This window comes from Natator depressus, chromosome 4 (genome assembly GCF_965152275.1).
Source record: "Natator depressus isolate rNatDep1 chromosome 4, rNatDep2.hap1, whole genome shotgun sequence".
Taxonomy (NCBI): domain Eukaryota; kingdom Metazoa; phylum Chordata; order Testudines; family Cheloniidae; genus Natator; species Natator depressus.
In genome coordinates this window covers 60,050,843-60,067,391 of record NC_134237.1, presented here as the reverse complement: position 1 = coordinate 60,067,391, position 16,549 = coordinate 60,050,843, and the positions used below count along the sequence as shown (strand labels likewise).

At 42.8% G+C, this 16,549-nt stretch overlaps 1 protein-coding gene across 1 annotated transcript in view; it reads left to right on the top strand.

The window, feature by feature from the left end:
• The window catches only part of DCHS2 (dachsous cadherin-related 2), a 220,853-nt gene that overhangs the window by 138,571 nt on the left and 65,733 nt on the right, over window positions 1–16,549 (top strand). Inside the window, exons 4-6 of the mRNA XM_074951108.1 lie at window positions 11,189–11,425; window positions 13,180–14,196; window positions 15,643–15,830. Of these exons, the coding sequence (XP_074807209.1) occupies window positions 11,189–11,425; window positions 13,180–14,196; window positions 15,643–15,830 (1,442 nt within the window). The remainder of the gene's footprint in view (window positions 1–11,188; window positions 11,426–13,179; window positions 14,197–15,642; window positions 15,831–16,549) is intronic.

Sequence of the window (16,549 nt, the reverse complement as noted above, 5' to 3'; positions counted from 1 at the left end):
CGGCCAGGCCAGGCCCCGGTGCAGGCCATTCTGGAGTACCTCCTGCACCTCAAGCAGCAAGGGCTAGCCCCGTCCTCACTCAGAGTGCACCTGGCGGCCATCTACGCCTTCCATCCGGGGTTCTCGGTGGGCTCAGTGTTTTCCCACCCAATCGTGGGACAGTTCCTTAAGGGGTTGGAGAGGGTATTCTCGTGTTCCCACACCCCAGTCCCTCCATGGAACCTTAACCTGGTCCTTTCTAAACTCATGGGACCCCCTTTCAAGCCCCTCGCTACCTGTTCTCTCCTCCACCTTTCCTGGAAGGTGGCGTTTCTGGTTGCCATTACCTCGGCCAGAAGGGTGTCCGAACTGAGGGCCCTCACCTCTGAGCCACCGTACACAGTATTTCATAAAGACAAGGTGCAGCTCCGGCCGCACCCCAAGTTCCTCCCTAAGGTGGTCTCCCAATTCCATCTGGGCCAGTACATTTGTCTGCCGGTGTTCTTCCCGAAACCCCATACGGACCCGAGTCACTGCAGCTTGCACACCCTGGATGTGCGTCGAGCGCTGGCATTCTATTTGGAGCACACCAAGCCCTTTCGCAAATCTGCGCAGCTGTTTGTGGCTGTAGCCGAGAGTATAAATGGCCACCCAGTGTCGGCGCAGCGGATTTCGTCTCGGATTACAAGCTGCATCTGGACGTGCGATGAGTTCGCAGGTGTTTCGGCCTTGGCAGTCACGGCCCACTCGACCAGAGCACAGGCGACTTCCACGGCGTTCCTGTCACAGGTCCTGATCCAGGAGATCTGCAGAGCAGCCACCTGGTCCTCGGTGCACACCTTCACGACCCACTGTGTGGTCAACCAGCAGGCCAGAGAGGATGCAGCAGTTGGCAGAGCGGTCCTCCAAGCAGTTGTTCCGTGACTCCTACCCTCCTCCAGAGGTAAGCTTGTAATTCACCTAATGTGGAATGGACGTGAACAAACACTCAAAGAAAAAATGGTTACTTACTTTCTCGTAACTGTTGTTCTTTGAAATGTGTTGTTCACGTCCATTCTACCACCCACCCTCCTATCCCTCTGTCGGAGTCGCCGGCAAGAAGGAACTGGAGGGGGTCAGGCCGACACGGGTATATATGCACGGTGCAGTGGCACCACTTGGGGGGCCCGCCGGCCTGACGGGAGCCGCCAAGGAAAAAAGTTTCCGATGCTCGTGCACGCAGCGCGCGCACACCTAATGTGGAATGGATGTGAACAACACATCTCGAAGAACAACAGTTACGAGAAATGTTTCAGAGTAGCAGCTGTGTTAGTCTGTATTCACAAAAAAAAAGGAGGACTTGTGGCACCTTAGAGACTAACCAATTTATTTGAGCATAAGCTTTCGTGAACTACAGCTCACTTCAGTAGCTATTTTTTTCTACAGTCTGGATTTCTGTCTTCAATTACAGTTGTGCAAACCCTTTAAAGAGAATAGGTTTGTATAGGCATAAATTGGGTCAGAATTTAGCCCTGCAACTGGAACTTGTGATATTTTGATCACTTGTGAGCCAGAATAGAATCCAGTTCACTGACCTGTACCTGTGTTAACTCTGCTGAGCTAACAGGAGTAAAAGGTAGTAAAATTTATTAGAAGCAGAAGATATGACTTTCCATACACACTGGGAGCCAATCTGTAAGTAAGAAGGTGCCATTTCTACATAATAATGTCTCAAAGTAGAACCACACTTTTATCTGTGTGGTCCCTGCTGGGAACTTCTGTTGCAATAAAACATTTCCTCCAGAATAGTTGTCTAACCACTACTCCATTCGCTTTCCATCATAAGCCTTTCTTCTTGGAACTGTTTTTCATAGTGGAAGGATATATTCTGTAAAATAGCAACAAAATGTGTTCCCTTTAAAAAAAATTTTTTTTTTTACAACTGAAGCCATGAGTTCCAAACAACAAATGCCTGTAGTAGTAGTAATAAGCTGCTGTATTTTCTTAATGACAGAAAAGGAGAGAGTGGAAAAATATAGAACAGCGTTCCACCCTGTGACAAAGCAGAAAAGGGTTAAAAAGCTGCTCTTGGGGCAGAGCCTGAGACACAAGATATTTGTGTCATGTAACTGACGGGTTGATATGAATGAATCGTTAAAGGACTGGCTAAAACCCACCCATATCAATGGAGAATCCCAAAAGATGACAAGAAACCCAAGGACTGAACAGCTGACATCTAACAACGGGAAACTCTGGCAGGCAGAATATGTGACTTCAGCATGTGTCTGCAGGAGGAGGACAATGGACTGAGAGATGCCAGGAGGCTAGGGTAAGAGCTGGCCTTTGGAGAAAGACAGGAGCTCATCTGAGACTGAAGGACAGAGGGACAGAGAAAGAAGCCAAGATGGTTCCATCAAGGGTGTCCTGGGTTGGCCAGTATGAACTATGTCTTAATCTTTGCTTTTCTGTGCTTCCAGTTGAGTAATAAACCCTACTTTGTTTCAAAAAGGCTGCCTGATATCATTACAACTACTTGCAGAGATGCATCAAACTCTGAAGATGGCAAAAAGTTACTGAACTGGAGCTCCATCTCCACTGGACTCACGGGCCAGATCTCACAGTGTGTAAAACGAGTGCTGGAGCCCAGAGGCTCAATCCTGGAAAAGTGGCCAATTGGCCAACCCTAAAGGAAGAGTGAAACCCCTTAGGGGCCTGGCACACTGAAGGGATTTAAATAAGGGACTGTTTAAAAGCTGGGGCTTAGCACAGCTCCTGTGATGTATGACACACCCATAATTAAGTAAGTGTGAGTTCATTACTATAGCTGTCTAACCTCAGAGCTAGTATTCAATTTTATAAGGGCAGAGAGAAAGAGAAAAACTTATATAACCAAACCTAGGGCTAGAGTAAGAGCTGCCCTTACGTTCATTAACAGATTCATCAGATCATCTAGTCTGACTGCCTGTATGACACAAGCCATAGAACTTCATCATGATTAAAGCATATCTTTCAAAAAGGCATCCAGTCTTGAGTTGAAGACTTTAGGAGATGAAGAATTCACCACCTGCCTTGAAGCATCCTTGTATGTGTTACCCAGACCTGTGGTCCAGGTGAATAGAAGTAAGTGAACACTGTATACCCGTTTACTTCTCCTTCCCCAGGAGCAGCTGAGGGAGAGGAGGAGACTAGGGAATGGGCAGAACCTGGACGTCATCTCCTCTGTCTTCTGGCCAGTACAGTTGAGTTGGCATGAGGTGTGCTATAATTTGCTGCTGGTATAGATCAGCAGAGGAGACATTCTGATTGTGAGGCATTTCTCTCACAAAATCCTTTCATTGTTCCTGGGGTAGAGCAACTTACATACCACTCTTTGCTCAGGGATGTCCTAAAGTCACAATTTATTCCTTAAAGAGCAGAAATTTCAAAATTTAACACTTTCTCCAGAACCTTTTCACTCTTCACTTACATCTAACTGTATCTAAAAAAATGAAATCGACTTTTTAACTATTCATTGGCTTATTCCACACAAAAACACCCAGTAGTGAGTTGGTCAAAATTGTAAAATATATACACTTGATCATTCCATGTGAGCTGACAGTGACAATGTTAGAAAAATTTAAAATCCATGTTTATACATTTACCCTCTCGAAACAAAAAGATAAAGACCTTTTCTTTCAAGCTACAGTTGCTCAAATTACTTCAGGAAATGCCAAATGTTTTATGTCCCTGAAATAACATTTTGCTGAGCTGTCTCACTAATTGTAAAATACAGTCATGGTCGGAAGGCAAAAAAGAAGTCAACAGAGAAGGCGGCTGCTTCTTAGAAATGGCATCTGGTAATGGGTTAGAAACTGAGCAACAATAGATTCTGAATCCATCTGTATCTTTGCTGAATTGTGCTGTGGTTTGTCGCACTGGAATAAGTGTCTTCTGTTACTAGTAGAAAACATTCTTCCTTAATTTTGAGCACTCTTTAGAATATATTTTAATTATGTCAAGAGACAGTTTGTTATTATAATGTACTAACAGTATAATTGGAAAGTTCACTCAATGTAAATTTGAATATTTATAGCAATTTTAGGTATTTTCCATCCTTCTACTTAAGAACGCATTGTTCCAAATTAGTGATTCAGTTTGATGCTCCTTTTCAAGCAAATATGTTATATTTAATCCTCCTAAAGTGGTGTGACTTTAATATAATTTCCACTCTATTTGATGAAGAGCACCACCAGATTGAGACAGTGTCAGTCTTGACCTCCTGATATCATTCCTAATAGATCTGTCTTGTGAGTCAGAAAATGATTAAGACAGTGCTTAGCTTCAAAAAATACGTTTTACTGAATTGCCAGAGGTGGTCTTGCCTCCACTGGTTTCCCCAAAGGGCCTTGGGGCATCTTCCTCGTAGAAGTCTATTCATATATAGAACTCTCTCCACATTTACTCTGCTACATTGGTTGAGTCATTTGAGAAACTTTATACAATTACTACTACTCTGGCATTTAACAGACTTTCCTTAATAAACTCAGGCCTGGGTTACTCTACGAGTTTGTCGGCTTTAGCAGTGTTAAATCCGAATTAATCCTGCACCCGTCCACACAACGAAGCCATTTTTTCGACATAAAGGGCTCTTAAAACCGATTTCTGTACTCCTCTCCAACGAGGGGATTAGCGCTGAAATTGACATCACCATTTCGAATTAGGGTTAGTGTGGACGCAATTCGAAGGTATTGGTCTCCGGGAGCTATCCCACAGTGCACCATTGTGACTGCTCTGGACAGCACTCTGAACTCGGATGCACTGGCCAGGTGTACAGGAAAAGCCCCGGGAACTTTTGAATCTCATTTCCTGTTTGGCCAGGCGAGCTCATCAGCACAGGTGACCATGCAGAGCTCATCAGCACAGGTGACCATGCAGTCTCAGAATCGAAAAAGAGCTCCAGCATGGACCGAATGGGAGGTACTGGATCTGATCGCTGTATGGGGAGAGGAATCCGTGCTATCAGAACTACATTCCAAAAGGCGAAATGCCAAAACATTTCAAAAAATCTCCGAGGCCATGAGGGACAGAGGCTACATCAGGGACGCAACACAGTGCCGCGTGAAACTTAAGGAGCTCAGACAAGCGTACCAGAAAATCAAAGAATCAAACGGACGCTCCGGGACAGAGCCCCAGACATGCCGCTTCTACGCTGAGCTGCATGCAGTTCTAAGGGGGGCCGCCACCACTACCCCACCCCTGTCCGTGGACTCCGAGGATGGGATACTCTCCGCCCTGGCTGAGGATTTTGCAGATGGGGAAGATGACGAGGAGGAGGACAAGCTTGGGGAGAGCACACAGTACACCATTCTCCCCGACAGCCAGGATCTTTTTATCGCCCTGACTGAAATACCCTCCCAACCCAACAAAGCCAGAGAAGGGACCTCTGGTGAGTGTACCTTTTTAAATATAATACATGTTATAAAAGCAAGCATTTTTTAATGATTAAGTAGCCCTGAGGACTTGGGATGCATTCGTGGCCGGTATTGCTACTGGAAAAGTCTGTTAACATGGCTGGGGATGGAGCGGAAATCCTCCAGGGACGTCTCCCTGAAGCTGTCCTGGAGGTACTCTAAAAGCCTTTGCAGAAGGTTTCTGGGGAGAGCAGCCTTATTCCATCCTCCATGGTAGGACACTTTACCGTGCCATGCTAGTAGCAAATAATCTGATATCATTGCATGACAAAGCCTGGCAGTGCATGGTCCCGGTGTTTGCTGGCATTCAAGCAACATCCGTTCTTTATCTCTCTGTGTTATTCTCAGGAGAGTGATATCGTTCATGGTAACCTGGTTGAAATAGGGGAATTTGATTAAGGGGACATTCAGAGGTGGCCATTCCTACTGGGCTGTTTGCCTGTGGCTGAAAATAAATCCTCCCCACAATTAGCCATGCAGTGGGAGGGGCGGCCATTAGCTCTGAGCTGTTTGCGTTTGGCTGGCAGGGATCTTCCCTGATACCAGCCAGGTGGTGGGGGGAGGGGAAAAGCGATCATCCCAGAGAATTGGATGGGGGGAGGGGGTTAGTTTGGTTTCTGCTGCTGCACATTAACAGGAAAACTGCAGCAGTAAATGGCCAACTCAACGGGCTTTGCTTGGTATGGGAAAGGAGGGGGCTGCTGTTATGAAGGTTGCAGAAGCCGAAAGACTATGGCTTACCATGGCTGCCTGCAAGCCGAATTCTGTTGCCCAGCCCTGAGTGTGTGATCTCTAACACCAAAGCCGCAGGCACTCAATATAAGATGCAAAATGCAACCTTGTACGAAAATCACATGTGCTATGCAATGTGAATAGTGTTGTTCACTGTGAAAGAGTATAGCCATTGTTCTGTAAAATGTATCTTTTTAAATACTTCACTCCCTTTTTTTCCTCCAGTAACTGCAAATGTTTCAAGCCTCCCTCCTCTGTCCCAGAGGCTATCTCAGATAAGGCGGCGAAAAAAACGCATGCGCGATGAAATGTTCTCTGAGCTCATGCAGTCCGGCACTGACAGAGCTGTGTAGAGGGACACAATAGCAGAGTACAGGACAGTAGCCGATGAACGTGAGGAGAGGTGGTGGCAGGAAGATCAGAGGAGGCATGAGGAAATGCTGGGGATACTGCGGGATCAAATGGACATGCTCCGGTGTCTGGTGAGGGTTCATGAACGGCAGCAAGATCACAGACTGCCGCTGCATCCCCTGCTTAACCACGCTCCCTCCTCCCCAAGTTCCATAGCCTCCTCACCCAGACGCCCAAGAACGCGGTGTGGGAGGCTCCGGGCACCCAACCACTCCACCCCAGTGGACAGCCCAAGCAACAGAAGGCTGGCATTCAACAAGTTTTAAAGTGGCCTTTTCCTTCCCTCTTACCCTCCTCCCACACCCCACCCGGGCTACCTTGTGAGTTATCTCCCTATTTTTATAACAAATTAATAAAGAATACATGTTTTTTAAACGACAGTGACTTTATTTCTTTTGCAAGCAAGCTGTGATCAAAGGCGGGAGGGCGGGTGGCTTACAGGGAATTAGTCAACCAAGGGGGTGGGTTTTCATCAAGGAGAAACAAACAGAAGTGTCACACAGTACCCTGGCCAGTCATGAAACTGGTTTTCAAAGCTTCTCTGATGTGCACCGCTTCCTGCTGTGCTCTTCTAACTGCCCTGGTGTCTGGCTGCATGTATTCAGCGGCCAGGCAATTTGCATCAGCCTCCCACCCCGCCGTAAACATCTCCCCCTTACTCTCTCAGAGACTGTGGAGCACAAAACAAGCAGCAATAACAATGGGAATATTGGTTTCGCTGAGGTCTGAGCGAGTCATAAACTGCACCAGCGACCCTTTAAATGTCCAAACGCACACTCTACCACCATTCTGCACTTGCTTAGCCTATAGTTGAACAGCTCCTGACTACTGTCCAAGGTGCCTGTGTACGGCTTCATGAGCCAGGGCATTAAGGGGTAGGCTGGGTCCCCAAGGATAACTATAGGCATTTCAACATCCCCAACAGTTACTTTCTGGTCTGGGAAGTAAATCCCTTCCTGTAGCCGTTTGAATAGACCAGAGTTCTTGAAGACGCGAGCGTCATGAACCTTTCCCGGCCATCCCACGTTGATTTTGGTGAAACGTCCCTTGTGATCCACCAGTGCTTTCAGCACCATTGAAAAGTACCCCTTGTGGTTTATGTACTGGCTGCCCTGGTGGTCCGGTCCCAAGATAGGGATATGCATTCTGTCTGTAGCCCCACCACAGTTAGGGAATCCCATTGCAGCAAAGCTATCCACTATGACCTGCACATTTCTCAGAGTCAGTACCTTTGATAGCAGCAGCTCAGTGATTGTGTTGGCTACTTGCATCACAGCAACCCCCACAGTAGATTTGCCCACTCCAAATTATTACCGACTGACCGGTAGCTGTCTGGCATTACAAGCTTCCACAGGGCTATTGCCACTCGCTTGTGAACTGTGAGGGCTGCTCTCATCTTGGTATTCTTGCACTTCAGGGCAGGGGAAAGCAAGTCACAAAGTTCAGATGCGTAAGGGCACTTCCATGGAACTTTGTGACGAAACTTAAAAGGGAAATGACCTGGCTAAGTCACTCCCATGTTTGCCCAGGTGCCCCGACCTCATCGAGGTCAGTTAAAAGAGCACCCTAGACTATGTCGACGACGGCTACCAGTCATACTGCAGTATCTGCTGCCAAAAGGCAGTAAACTATTGCTGTATAGCAATGCAGTACCACGTCTGCCAGCACCCAGGAGACATTCAGTGACGGTTAGCTGAGCAGGCTCCATGATTGCCGTGGTATGGCGTCTGCACAGGTAACTCAAGAAAAAAGGCACAAAACGATTGTCTGCCCTTGCTTTCACGGAGGGAGGGAGGAAAGGGGGGCCTGATGATATGTACCCAGAACCACCCGGGACAATGTTCTAGCCCCATCAGGCACTGGGATTTCTACCCAGAATTCAAATGGGTGGTGGAGACTGCGGGAACTGTGGGATAGCTACCCATGGTGCAACGCTCCGAAAGTCGATGGTTGGCTCAGTACTGTGGACACACTCCGTCGACTACATGCACTTAGAGCATTTGTGTGGGGACACACACAATCGACTGTATAAAAACGCTTTTTACAAAACCGACTTCTATAAATTCGACCTAATTTTGTAGTGTAGACAAAGCCTCATATTTAATCTCAATGAACAATGTCCTAAAAAATCTTAAATTTGACTATCAATTTTCTTGTTCAAAATTGTACTTATTTAAGGACAGACAGGCAGAAATGGGTTTCCTTCTACCCATTGATCAGTCATTCTCAAAACATGAGAGGAAAAAGGAGGACACATAGTCTCATGAATAAACAGCACACTTTTGCTTCCTCCTTAGAATCTCAAAGTGACAGAGTGATGGGGAAGAGAGAAAAATCAAAGTGCAGCTTTATATAGAAACTGGAGTGAGTGCTACCAAATCAGTGTCCATGTAGCAGAAGTGAGACTGCCTTCTCCACAGCTGTAAATATAATGGTCATGTTGGTGGAAAAGGAAGAAAGAGATTAAAAACACAAAGAAGAAGGAGGACAAAAGAGACAAGAGGAAGGCGAAGAGAAAGAGAGTTAGATGGGAGGAAAATAATTTTTAACCAAGTCGTTTTATCAAATAATGTATTATACATCGACTAAAGATAGGAATTTGTTTTTGGTTCTGTTGATGTGCGTTCATTGTAGGCAGACATCTTTTAAACAGCATAATCTGGATATTGATATGTGCTAGGTTTATAGGTTTCCCCCTTGCCTGTGATCATCTCTTGCTCCTAATGTAGACTTTTAAATTAACTGTGACAGAAGAAAAATAAGGAAGATATTGAAGTAAAGTAGAATGCCCCCAAAAAGGGGATAAGGGAAGAAACTCTAAAATGTCCCAAAATAAATAACTAAAATTGGCCAACTATCATTTAAACAGCCAGCGTCAAAGCAGGATGCCATGTGCATTTGATATCTCCCATCCTTCATTCAGTTATGTGTGAAAACAAATTCTCAGATGACTTTGGAGGAACTCTGTTGCTTGACTAAAAAGGGGCTGAATCTCATTTACACTGTATTGCTCCAGCAGAATAAAGGGGTCTTAAAGGGCCTTAGATGTAAATGAGAATCAGAGTTGAACTGAAATAGACTTGTGACTTTTTCTGAGTTTCATCAGTTATATTGAATACCACTAAAACCAATAATCAAGGCAGAATATGTACAGAATATGATATATAACACACGATATATACATTTAAAACATTTTAAATATTAAAACCAGCTATCCATATCAACAGCACTAAAGCATTCTAAAACATAATTACTGTGCCATTATTCCATGTCTCAGATGTTCAAAGCCACTTGATATTTGGTCTTGTGCCTCACAATGTACCTGCATGCAATTTATGATGCAGCAAACATGTCCTGATGTACTTTCTTGCTCTATTATACTATACTGTAGAGTGCACTTCCCTGGATCTTTTGGTATTTCCATTCACTTCATGTACACTATAGACCTCTGTGCACTTTAAGGGTTAATCAGTTTATTTTTGTTGTTGCTTCTTAATTCAGAAATCCTGATTGTTCTTGAAACGGACAAGTGGCCAATATTAAATCTTATGGAAGAATTACAAGTATTGATTTTGGAGAATCACTCTAGTCCTATATGAACATCTTAGAGAAAGTTATATTTAAATATAACCATTATTACTGAGATTCTGAACTCTTGACTCATCAAAGCCCCCTTTAAAACCAAGAGGAGTTTTGACTGTGTAAGGAGGGAGCATGGAGCCCAAAAGAAGAGTCTATGCCCATGCTACTGCCTTTTACATTGGAAGTGGTGCTAAAGTTCAAGGTTGTTTCTGTAGTTATATGTAGACTATATGAGAATTAACAAAAACATCATACATCTAATTATTCAAGAAGTCAGAATAAAATACATTTAGAGATATTGATCCCATTCATCTGAGTTAAATGCTGAAAATGCATTTGTTTTGAGGAGTGGTGCTCCCAAAGATAGCTGCTATGGACAAGGCATTGCATTGCCCTTTCAAAGAGGCAGAAATTATAGCAGTTATTTCTTTTGCTTTAAGCAAAAGAGTAAATTGGTAACATTTTGCCAGTTCAACAGATCTCATAAATTGCTAGTTAAGGATGCCCTTCCCTTAAGCTATGATCAGCCAGTAAGTGATTGCTGTCATGATGTCCACCACAGGTCCCACAGACTTGTGTTTTGTGGCTTTAACTTGTATTTGTTTGGGAAGTTTTGGGAATAGACTGTCGTTGCCATTCTGAAGTGGAATGAACTTTCCTGATAGTGAAGTGGAATTAATCTCTTACCATTAATAAAGTTATTTTTTCCCTAATTGACTTCCAGAGTTGTTAGTGTTGTTATTGGTCAAACTCTGGTCTTCTCCTTGGTACTGCTGTAAGTTCAGAGTTACTCCACTGAAATCACAGAAGTTGTTCTGGATTTATGCCAGTGTAACTGAAAGCAGAATTTGGCATGGTTACTTCAAATGCATCTACATTGCTATTTATGAAATCGCAATAAGGGAATATGTAACAGTCTGCTTCCTGCCATATTTAAGTTCCACCCTTCTCCCACTTTTGGGGTGCACTCTGAGACTGTTTTATGTTTTGCTAAAACTTGGTGTAGGATTCCATGAACTCAGTGTCTTCATTATTAATTTTTTCTGTATTTTCAGGAATTATTTACTTGATATCAACTCTCAGTCATTTGGATCATACCATGATGTTCTTGACTGTTTCTGCACGGGATGGAGGTGGCCTTACCTCTGTTGTTAATGCATCTGTCACAGTAAACATCCTCCAGACCACTTTGGCACCAGCTATATTTGAGAGGTCACGGTATACCTTTTCTGTTCCTGAAGATGTCCTTGAAGGCAGCCCTGTTGGAACTGTAAAAGCCAGAGAGCCTTTAAGTAAGTTGTCCTCTTAGATTGCATTCAGACAGATTACAACACGTTCTAATTGTAACTGGTACAGAAACATATGAAAAAGATCTCTCTCTTTTAGCTCATCATTTTTTAAAATGTGTCAAATATGCTCGTAAGCTGGTGGACTCAATCATCCGCCTGTGGAAAAAATCAGCCGCACCAAGATCAGTTCATAGTCCTTGCCTCAGTGATCTCTGTATTGTCCAACACACAAAAAAGGAAATGTCGAGTGAGAAAGCAAAATAATAGTCCTGTTTCTAACATAGTCTGTGGGACCCTTTGGCATCTTAGTAGTCAGCGCCTCCACCCAGCATAGGTGAATTTGCGGAGCCTCTCACCCCCTCGTAGTCATCCACTGCAGTTACAAGAGTGTTTTCCCAACTCTCTCCTGGAGGTTCCTTCTGAGAATTGAGACCCTCATTTATATTCCTGCCTTGTAATCATCAGACCCAGTCACCTGATGCTGGCCAGCTGGGTCAGATGATTCCCTGCACCTGCCTGCCAGGCTTCTCTCCACAACAGGAATAACCGGGCTGTAAAAAGAACAGTTCACCATTACAATACTATATACAAGAAGTATGCTTAAGTTTACAACTGGATCCACTTTGTATGCCTTTAGAACATAGATTCCCAAACTGTGGTCCATGGAGCACTTCTTGGTGGTCTGTGGTGAGCTGGTAGGTCACATGGGGTACTGCTTCCACCCTAATTGGTCCACACTGAAAAAGTTAACAAATCCCTGTATTAGAGTAATAGTAAGGTGCAACTCTTTGAGGGAATCTAGACAACTTGTTGCCTCAAAAAATGTTTTCCCAAATTAAATGGCGAAATCCTGGTGATCTTATAACGTTTTTCTAAATCTATTTTATTCTTTATTTTCTTAGAGGAAAAGGCTCAAATCCTGCTACATTCTTTATAGCTGCAGAAGACCCTAACTGGGCAGCTCTGGTGTGGCTCTTCTGCAGATCATTGTGGAGACAGGATTTGGGAATCTCGCAAAAGGAATCCAAATACCATGTTGGTGATGGAGTTCTACATATAAGGAAGCAGGGGCAAGGGCTTTGGATAGATTTGTGAGTACATCAATCCACCGCCTTTCTCCCCCAAGGAAGGACAGTGTATTGGCCGCAGGTGTCCTGCCAGGGCTAAAGTAGTGCCCGGGGAGTGGCTCTGCTAATGTTCTATGGTCCTGTGGAAAAGGATGGGAAAGAATATTAAGCTGTAGTGGAATATTTAATGATCTTGGACGTAGTAAAAGTACATTTAGAGAAAAACTCAATGAAATGCAATTCTTTTAATGTATTGCCATGTATCTCAGTTCTTGCTGTAGTGAATCTCAGCTTATAGTGAAATTGTTCTGTTAAAAATGGCATAATTATTGGAGGTTTTCACTAGATTTTATATAACGAGAAGAAAATGAGAGAGCAATGACATTTTCTCTATAAAGGTTTATCATACCAGGGAGGTGAAAATCAAACATCTCATAAATGGACAAAATAGATGCAGTCAAATGCAGCCTGTATAGTATTCATTTTATTGAAGGGCTCCAGGGACATGAGCAAGGAAACATAAAGAGCTCAGGAAAGAAAAACATCTGTAAAGGGGATTTCATTTTTTCAGCTGATTCTAACAACATTGCAGCATATTCTTCACAGATGTTCTTTAGTGTATTGTATTAAGCACTCATATTATCAGTTGCTTATTTTTTTTACATCGGTTGTTTTTGTTCCCACTTGTAGATTCTTTAGAAGTGATCTCTTACAAAATTTCCTCTGGTGATCCTTATGGAAGATTCTCTATTGACCCTCAGTTTGGAATCATTCTCACCAAAAAGCAGCTGGACCATGAAACTCAGTCTCTCATTGTGCTTACTGTCCAGTCGCAGTTGGGCAGCTCCCCTGTCTACAGTAGCACCCAGGTCAATATATCTGTGATTGATGTCAATGACAATCCTCCAGTATTTCTTACAGAATCTGATAAGATAACTATATCTCATAGTACAGTACCTGGCACAGCTCTGTACATTGCTCATGCAGAAGATAAAGACAGTGGGCTAAATGGGGTAATCAAATATACTATTGCAAACAGGCAGTCAAATGCATTTACCATTGATCCAAGCCTTGGGGTGGTATATCTCACCAGGACTCTGTTCACAGATAAGCAGCATGAATATGCTCTGCACATAACTGCTGAAGATTACGGAACTCCTCCACTGAGTTCTCTGATAATGCTGACAGTGATTGTTGAAGAGCAAAAGATGGGCACCACCTTGACTTTTGAAAACTTGGTGTATCAAGTGGAAGTCAGTGAGACTTCTTCACTGGATGCCAAAATTCTACAAGTACAAGCCCACACACAAGTTCCACAGCACACTGCCTCACAGATGGTATACTCCCTGGAGCCTAGCACAGATTCTGCTGCATTTGGAATTGACCCTGTCACCGGCTGGATTTACCTCCGGAAGTATCTGAACTATGAATTTACACAGATGTACAATTTTAGAGCCTTTGTCAGCAGCCCAGAGGACAGCTCAGGGCAAAATGCGAGTACATCAGTAATGGTTAATGTCCTGGATGAAAATGACAATTCCCCAATGTTCATGCGTGATCTTTATTTTTTTGAAATTGAGGAAAGTCCAGTTCCCCGAGGTGTGGTTGGTACCATCACAGCAGTTGACAGAGACTCAGGAAGAAATGGACAGCTTTCCTATTTCCTCTTGTCAGATGGAAAGTTTTTCAAGATTAATTCCAACACAGGTAGCATGTTATGAGTTGTAATCTCCCCGTTATTTCTTTTAAAAAAAGTATTCCTCTAAAGGAATTAATGTAATGTGTGAAGTCCAGGAACTGTCATGTCTCTCTTGGGTGGGCGTACGCATAATTAATATGCATAATTCAGAGCCTCAAAAAGTTGGGATGGAATAATCAATGAAGAATAGGATAACCTAGAGGGTTTGTTTTTTCACTCTCAACTCAGTCATAGCTTTTCTTTGCTTACTCATTCATAAGTTTGTGTTTGACCTTAGAAAATTTGGGAGTATTAAATAATAGCTTCAATAAATCATATGAAAAATTCCTAATTGTCTAGTGGTCAAGTAAGGTTGAAAAGAAATGATCAGCGAGAAACAAGAATGAAAGGAATAGTGACATTTTAAAGGGAGCACATTTGTGAAAATCTTGAATAGTATATGTTAAAACTGTGAATTGAAGATATCAGTAGTGTTGCAAAAAGAAAATTGTCTCAGAAAAGTTATGCACTGTAAAATGAATCCCAAAATGTTCTCAGTGATAACCATTATCTCCAGTATGTTTTCGTAGTGTAGAATAAAATACTGAAAGTCATGCAGAAGGGAAGCCTTTAAGAAACACAGGTACTGACTAGCAAGAGATTGCTTTTGCAAGACACATCTGCAATGTGAGATTCCACCACGTAAAATGGTGTATACCCAGGGGTCAAAGGGCCCTTCTAGGTACTTTGGAAATGTGACATCTCAAAATAAAACTACTGTTTCAAAGTAAAGTCTTGTATAATAAGCTTATGAAAGTTTAAAGGTAAACAGAGAGAGGGAGACAAGTAACAGAGAAGGTCTTAAAATGTGTAATATAAGTCCATCTGTCTGAAAAATAGGAACACTCAAAATCCTCAGATAAATGTGAGTGCACTTGAGCAGCTGTCCGGAAGCTTGTATTAAATTTGACCACTGGGATCTCCAGCCTCAGAGTACGGTGAAGATTAGGTTTGCTGATCATGAGAGAGACTCTGTGTTGAGTTTCCTAACCCTGAAGCACAGTGAAGATAAGGTCAGCAGGTAAAGTCTGCACTTCAGGTTCTCAATCTGGGATACAATGAAGAGAGGGTCAGATTTCTCCTTTAAAATAGCCAGCCTGCACAGTTGGCTAATGTTGTTTCATTGTGCGAGTTTCTGGGATCCAGAGTGCAGTGAAGAGTGTAGTATGACCCTGGGGGTATATAAGTAAACTTCGATTAACTAGGTGTTTTTGTGGAATGAAGTTTAGTAAACTGGGATAATACTCTCTATACTGTAGTAGGTATATCAAATGACGCAAGTGGTTGGTTTAAACTCTGCATATTTCTATGAATTTTATACAGTCTATTAAGATTTCACTAATACAATGAATACACTAATTCAGTGCCTTTTCGCCCTTTTTTAAATTTTTTTTGTTTGTTTTTTGGTCCAACAGGTGAAATTATAAACTGGGTTGCATTAGACCACGAGCAGCAAACTCACCATCGATTGATCGTACTAGTAACTGACCACGGTGCTCCCCGGCGTAATGCCACAACAACTGCATATATCTTAGTTGCTGACCTCAATGATAATCAGCCTTACTTCCCTCAGATTCCATCTGGAAAAGAAGTAACCTTCAAGGTTTGTAGTAACTATTTCAGTGATTTCTAATCTGGTCAATCATAGGAGTGCAGGATTTGTTTTGAGCACCATCTTGTGGCAAAAAGCTTGAATTGTAAATGAGACTTCCTTCCAAAGCTCAGTTCACACACCACAGTGTTGTGAAATACACGTGCTCTGAATGCTACATGGACATTATTAAATCAAGTGTATTCTCTCAGTAAGACATGTCTTTTATTCCACGTGAAAGTTACATTGCCTGTTTCCCCTAGCATGACCTAAATGAACAGCGTATTCAGATTCAATTAACAGCCTGACATTTTAGGGTCAGTATCAAATAAACAACTTTTTAAAGAAAATTACTTCTAATGTATTAGTTGCTTTTTATTATGGTATTAAATATCATAGGGCAAAAATTGGGTAAGGCATTCAAGATTTGGCTTCATGTATCATATGGGCAATGTGAATGTATGAACAGTTGGACTTGAACTGTTTCAGGACCATTAGGAGCTGAAGATTGTACTGGTATTTTCTTTAAATTTTGCATCTCATGTTTTACTTATGCTCTCAGAAACAGGAGATATTAATGATTTCTGTAGAGAAAAGACATGCGGACAAATGAACTTTATTGGAGATTTGCTAGAAATGTATTAATTTAGCAGTATCTCTGAAATGTAGCTTATTTCCACTGACTGTAGCCATTTCTAGAATGGAAAGTGCTCCTACTATATAAGTACTGA